Source organism: Oculina patagonica, chromosome 12 (assembly GCF_052425735.1).
Source record: "Oculina patagonica isolate OP01 chromosome 12, crgOcupat, whole genome shotgun sequence".
Lineage (NCBI taxonomy): Eukaryota > Metazoa > Cnidaria > Anthozoa > Scleractinia > Oculinidae > Oculina > Oculina patagonica.
Window position 1 is genome coordinate 11,391,328 of NC_135769.1, and position 6,621 is coordinate 11,397,948.

The 6,621-nt window shown below is 36.3% G+C and overlaps 1 protein-coding gene across 2 annotated transcripts; it reads left to right on the forward strand.

Moving 5' to 3' along the window:
• Window positions 1–226: 226 nt before the first annotated feature.
• On the forward strand, window positions 227–5,269 carry LOC144631599 (neurotrimin-like). Of its 2 annotated transcripts, XM_078490074.1 has the most exons (7): window positions 227–2,192; window positions 2,312–2,463; window positions 2,939–3,262; window positions 3,347–3,634; window positions 3,880–3,927; window positions 4,126–4,253; window positions 4,733–5,269. In XM_078490074.1, exons 2-7 carry the CDS (start codon window positions 2,346–2,348, stop codon window positions 4,769–4,771), a joined length of 945 nt encoding a protein of 314 aa, XP_078346200.1. In that variant the 5' UTR covers window positions 227–2,192; window positions 2,312–2,345; the 3' UTR covers window positions 4,772–5,269. The 2 variants fall into 2 exon arrangements, with proteins under 2 accessions (XP_078346200.1, XP_078346201.1); XM_078490075.1 differs by lacking the exon at window positions 3,880–3,927.
• Window positions 5,270–6,621: the final 1,352 nt, after the last annotated feature.

The following is a 6,621-nucleotide window of genomic DNA, read 5'->3' on the forward strand; positions in this document are numbered from 1 at the left end:
TTTTAGCTGGAAGCTGAAATAACATCCGAAATATACCTGGCCAGATACGCCACTTCAGCAATTGGACTTCCGTTGGCAGAAAGTTCTGCCGGTCCACTAACAGGGGAAACGCTTGTCTGATTTTGCGTATGATATTTCATCTGACGCAGACGAATAAAGCTTATAATAATGATTTTATAGCTCGTCGTCAGCTGCTCAAAGCATCGAGGTGAGCATAGTTCTTTATTTTTCATAAAACTTAATAACAACCGAATGCGGTATATTTTTTATTCTGTCCGCATGAGAAACTTTTTCACGTGTGTGTTCACATGGCCAACTTCAGAAAACGGCAAAGTCCGGCGACGTCATGCTGGTTGTAACACGACAACCTCACTGACTTGAGCGACGATTTTACAACGAATACCGGCATAAATAATGCAAAACGAACTTCAAACAGTTTCTTTAAGTGACAAATTTAAGGTTAGAACTAGTGGGTCTTTTCTGGATCAACAATGAATTGCGAAAACGTTAGTAAAAGTACCCAGAAGCTTGATATTTAGTGTTTAGTTATATATATCAAAGCGGATTTTTTGTCTAGCTTTTTGTGACACAAGATCGTTTGTTAATTATTCTTGGCTCTAATGCAAGCCCTCATTAGTTTAGCCTGAGTTTGTTCTTTTGAACTTTTTTTTTATTGAATTTATAAATTATTGATAAGCCACAGCCATAACGAATAAGGATCTGTCACCTTGTACCCTTTATAGCGAAATACTAGTGAGTAGGACGAGCAACTTGATAGCTTTTTTCCCGTTAAATCTGCGAGACCTAAAAGCATGCCCTGCAGGCCTATGACGCAGGGGATTTGTGACTACATCAGGTTCGCCTTCGAATATTTAAGAAACCGAGAGATTCGACGTAGTGCTCTTATTTAATTCTTTCCTTCGCTGTCGCTATTTCATTTAAAGCCTTGTCGTTCGTCGCCATTTTATTTCCTCCATGTCGCTGTTTAAATGCCGTGTCGCTTGTTTGAATTTACCCTAATAGGGCCATTTCACATTTGATCACATTTCCAAACATCTAAAAGAAAGTTGAAAATAATACGTGCAGCGGAGTATTTTTAACGAACTTTGAGGTGTTTTATTTAAATGTGATGAAACACTCGCTCGATTGTTTGATATATCTTCTCAATCGAACCTTATACTAAGGAGAAAACGGAGAAATAAAATCGTAAAAAATGCATGCTTATTAAGATCACTTATATCCCACCTACCGTCGCGTTTCTGTTTTCCTTTGTTTTAATTTGATGAATTGTAATAAAATTTAGAAATGTAGTTCCTGCTTTTAATATGCCTGACTGTCGTGCTTTTATGTAATAATAATAATAAATAATTTATAATAACTTATAAATTTATATTGCGCTTTTTAACATATAAACGAGCAAAAGCGCATTACAACGGAAATTACTATTTTAGCCAAGATTAAGAATTGACTTCTGAAGCTAATTTAAACCGACAAAAGAGTTCTCACAACTAATTGTGTGAAACATTCTATTTGGTTCTCAAAACCAAAAATAATGCGTGAGCCTTTTTTTAAAAAACATATGTATACTTAATTTCTTTAGCTTCCTTGCATGAATATTAATTGCACGTACCGATTAAGCCATCCTTATTTTTTCTTGAAACCTTACAATAAACACCTGAAAGACTCGGCAGTCGACATCGTCAAAGTGACGCAGGAAAGTTTTCAAGTTAGAAAACCGATAAAACGTTTGGTAACACTTTACACTCGAAAGAGTTTCAAAGCTGACGGAACACCTTTTAATTGCCATGCATGGAATATAATATACTTGGGTTATCTGATGATTGGTTTTACTACGTCCTTAAACGTCTGTGTTTAACTTCCCCTACACCTGCAATTGTGACATAAAGCGCTTACCCGAATATATTAATTGAGTACAGTCTGCGGTATGACGTAAGTAGGAGTATAAGTTGAAACATAAGGGTTTTAACTCACGATATAAACGCAGGAAGAAACGCGTAGGCGCTTTCTTCCCTTTAAATTTTGATAATCATTACGTCTATGCTTATTTTTCCTTATTTTTTAACCAGGTGTACACGGGCGACACAACAAGCAAACAACGCGCAGGCACACGTCGCCTAGCTTTTTAAAACGTGTCTTGTGCCAGCCTGACGGCAAAAGGAACTTACGACAAGGTGTTACAGATAAAAATCGCTTAACTGCTGCAATCTTTTGTTTCTTTTTCTTCTCTCTTAAGCTTGGTACATTTTTATGTATTTAAACATTTCTTGTCATCTCCTTATCACCTGAATAGTTTAACTTCCAGATTATTTGTACGCAAACGTTTGATGATGGCCAACATCTCTTGGCTGGAATGCAGGAGAGATTATCTCCTTTTATTACTTGTTGCCAGTGGTTTATCGATTATTCCACCTGCCTCGTGTCAGAAATGTAACATTAAAGCTGGTAAGTTCATCAGCAATCCATTGAAATGAGTAAAATTTCAAATGCATGTCTTTGGACGTAGGGTGAAAGGACTGTGCTGCTGCCAAATTTCCTACGTGATTTCTTAAACGATTTATACTTTCGCTATTAAGATTTTGACGTCTTATTTTAAACGGAAACTGACAAACAAACAATAAATATTTGCCCAAATTTCACCATAAAGTACAAAATTCAATTGGTGTCAGTAACAAACAAATAATTATTAAACATTTGTGAGGGGATCGATACAAAGATTGTAGCAGAAAGGTTACACCTTTTTCTACAAGAAAAACGTGATAGAAGGCGAAGAGGATAGAAGTTGCGAGAAAAAGATAAAAACGTGAAAAAGAAATATAAAGCAGTTATAAGAGGCAAAATCGAGACAAACTTGGGTTTGAAGATAACCATCTTTATTAAGTGTGCATTTATTTCTTATGTATTTTTTCTTCCCCATCAGAGGAACCTCTGATTGAAATCTCTTCCACTCCGTCATCCAACAAACAACCCGCTGGGGCAGCCATTAATCTGACTTGTACTGCATGGCAAACTGATGAACTGGCGATGAAAAATCTAGAGACAAGACCACACAGAATTGAATGGTTTGATCCACAAGATGAAAAAGCCGTCAAGGTATGCCCGGCTGGATCGCCGGCAGCTGCACTTATGAGCTGCACATTGACGATTGGTGTCCTGACAGAAGAAAAATTTGGTAACTACACTTGCAAAGCCAGAAATGATCATCATGATTGCAGCAGCAAAATATTCCCAATTATTCTTCAAGGTAAGTAAATAATAATGAAATAACTTACGATAAACTACTTGGATAGAAATGTGAGATTTTAACTTGTATTTTGTCGTTCTATAGACATCGAAAGGCCAGTGATTATCAAGGATCCAGTAAGCCAAGGTGCTGTTATCGGGTCCAATGTAACGTTTAATTGTACTGCCACTGGTTATCCCAAACCAACAATCTCATGGAAAAAGGACAATGATTCACATTCTATACAAGCAAAGGTCATAACAGATGATGAGAAGACTCTCAGCCTGCTGGTTATAACAGGAGTAACGAGAGAAGATTATGGCAAATATCAGTGTGTTGCAAACAACAGTGCCGGAGTAAACACCTCAAGGGCTGCAATTTTGCATCAAGAAGGTCAGTCAATCAGTTTTTTCATGTTTAAAAATTTTTTTGTTACATAACATATGGGACGTTTTAGGGTAGTATTTTTCAACGTAGGTCTTTGGCAGATAAAATGTCTAACGGACAAATGACAAATGAATGGAGGCTAGTCAAAAGAGTCAGTTACTAATGATTAACCGTAGTTCATGTGTTAGAAGGGCAAAAAAATGCGATTCAGAGAATAATTAATAAATGTTGTTCATTTACTTTGTAATTAGCTGAGGGAAAGAAATCTCGAGTGGCATCCGCATATTCAGTAGCTGAAGGTCAGGCAATTATTTTTTTTTAACAATTTCATGTTTGAGACTGTGAGTTTTAAATTATAGGGGATGCATCCCATTTGAATGGATCTTTTTAAATTTGTTTGGCAGGCACTAGTTATTGTGAATATATATACTAAAAACCTGGTAAAATGTTGATGTTAAAAAGATATAAAAGTACTAATTGCTTTGTTCTATTTTTAGCTCCAAGTACCTTCAGAATGCCTCAAAGTGCAATCCAAAAGATCATTGCGTTTACTGTGTCCGGTTGTATTATCATCGTACTTCTTATCATTGGGTTTTTGTGGCACCGGGGATGTGTTTCTAAGAAGGTATAAATGCCTCAGTGTATTTTTCGCATAAAGGTAACGTACGTACATCCTTTTGCCCATTTCTTTCCCACCAGCTGTAAGGAGATTTGGAAAATCGGGAAACGAATCAGTATATGTACAGTGAAAGCACTGCACATGTATTTTTTTAAAAGCGAAAACTAATTTTTGAAACGTTTTGAAAAAAGGGTAGGTAAGTTATTGTACTGCAGATATCTTTGTTATTTAATCCCCTTTGGATTGGTAGAAAGCCATGAGTTGACAGACTGACTGACTGACTGACTGACTGACTGGACTGACTGACTGACTGACTGACTGACTGACTGTGATGGGTTGGTAGGTTGTTGGTTGGTTGGCTGGCTGGATTCTTGCTTGCTTGTATGATTGATTGATTGATTGATTGATTGATTGATTGATTGATTGATTGATTGATTGATTGATTGAAGTTACATGTTAATAACTCGTTGATTCATTTATTTTAGAAATCATACGTAAATGTAAAGGATGATGGCCACTACTGAGTTAGCAACCTGATAACTCTTGATGTACACAAGCGACATCCGACACAACGACACTGATCTAGAATAAATGTACGAAGCCTAGCCTTGAGACTATAATGACAACATAGCACCGTTGGGCACTCCAAGAAAGTCGAATTTTATAACCTCTTTAAGAACGAATATAAGCCATCGTAAAACTTAGATCTTAGAAGGAAGTTAAATGAAATAATTCATGAACTTATGAATTTATAGTCATTCAAATAATGCAATTTGTTTTTGTTGTCGTTAAATACCCCGCATAACGAGATTAAATGACGCAGTAAACATGCCAACTGCGGTAGTAACATGAAACATTTTTGTAATTTAGAAAAAAAATAATCACCAAGCGGACCAAGTTGTAGGAAACTAATACCTAACAGTTGTTCCACTGTAAATAGCAGAAAAAATTTATGGATTACAATATTTTGTAAACCTGTAATGTTAACACTTGTTTATATTAAAATTATATGTATACCAAAAGCTTCTCCTTATTTTCACTTAGTTTAAGTTCTGTAGATCACTGACATAAGTAAACTGGAGATAAGAAACTCCAGACTAAAAATAAACAGTGAAAGTTAGAGCCTTCGTTACGTTTTGGGATGTATAGATAAGAGTTCTTGACTTTAAGCAAACCTTAAACTGAAAAGTGAACTAAAAGTAAAATATTCGTGCATTGGGTCGTGCAAAACTGAATTCTTTTTGGACAGGTTTAAACAAAGACTGGAATTCTCTCGTGGTTAAAATGTTCAAAAAGCTATGAGGTTTTTTTTTTAAGAACCTTTGTGTGGAAATATTTTAATACCGATTTTTATTTACTTTTATACTTTTGCTGGTAAATTTTGTCCACTTTTCGCGCTTTTTTTATGTTTGTGGCGAAGAATTAAAACTGTGCCAAAGTGACAAGCTAATTAAAAAGTGGTGTCAGTATCTAACATAAAACAATAGGAGGGCTGCCAGATTGTAGACGGAAGCAAATACAGAATACCAGATGGACCGAAAACCTGGAAATAACTTACTTACCTTGAAAACACCAACAAGAACTGTAAAATTATTTTTAAACCATCACAACCATAAGTTGAATAACACACGAAAGCAGTTGTGTATTGGCGAACGAACGTGACCAGTTAACCTGTGCCACGTTAAAAGCTCGGCTCTGTTCGATCGTTTGTGTTTAACCTGTACCTTTGTCTATGGTTATTAGGGCTAGCGGCGTTGTTTCTGTACTTTGTCTGATTGTCTTCTTGGCCAATGCAAAAGTGCCTTGTAGATGGTACAAGTCGCCCCAACTCAACGGAAGAACTTGTACCACTTGTAAATCAGCGAAAGCTTCCGAGTTAACACGGAAATTGACCCCTCCATTAGAAGAACTACACTGAAAGCCCAGATACATGAAATAGCATAGTATTCGTGAGTCCTCACGCTCGCTAATAAGAGATGGAGATACACCACCGCGGCACCGCTCTTTAGTGAGTTGGAAGCGGAAATGGAAAGGGTAAGGAAGGGAGGGAGGGAAAAGATCAAGACAAGGTCAAATTACAATTTATGGCCGTAGCTTGTCGATGTTTGTGTAATAGCACTGATTTTTGCGCCATTGCGGTTAACAAACAGAACACTCTCTACTATCTACTCATTTACTTCTCATTCAAAAAAATGAGATGCTTTAATATACAACATGTACTTAATGAGTACATGTCTGGGCTTTCATCGAAAAAAACTTGTTGATGGAGCAACATTTTATTGTTCTTGAAAAAAATTGCTGTTATACCCTCAACTAAAATGCAGCTTTTTATTGGACGCAAACGTATGATATGACGAACTTCAAAACTGTATAA

Excerpts from the sequence above, each read along its gene's own strand:
- LOC144631599 (XM_078490074.1), top strand. The coding sequence starts at position 2,346 with ATGATGGCCAACATCTCTTGGCTGGAATGCAGGAGAGATTATCTCCTT. Across the intron at positions 2,464-2,938 it reads GAAATGTAACATTAAAGCTG|AGGAACCTCTGATTGAAATC; the intron begins GTAAGTTCATCA and ends CTTCCCCATCAG. Across the intron at positions 3,263-3,346 it reads ATTCCCAATTATTCTTCAAG|ACATCGAAAGGCCAGTGATT; the intron begins GTAAGTAAATAA and ends GTCGTTCTATAG.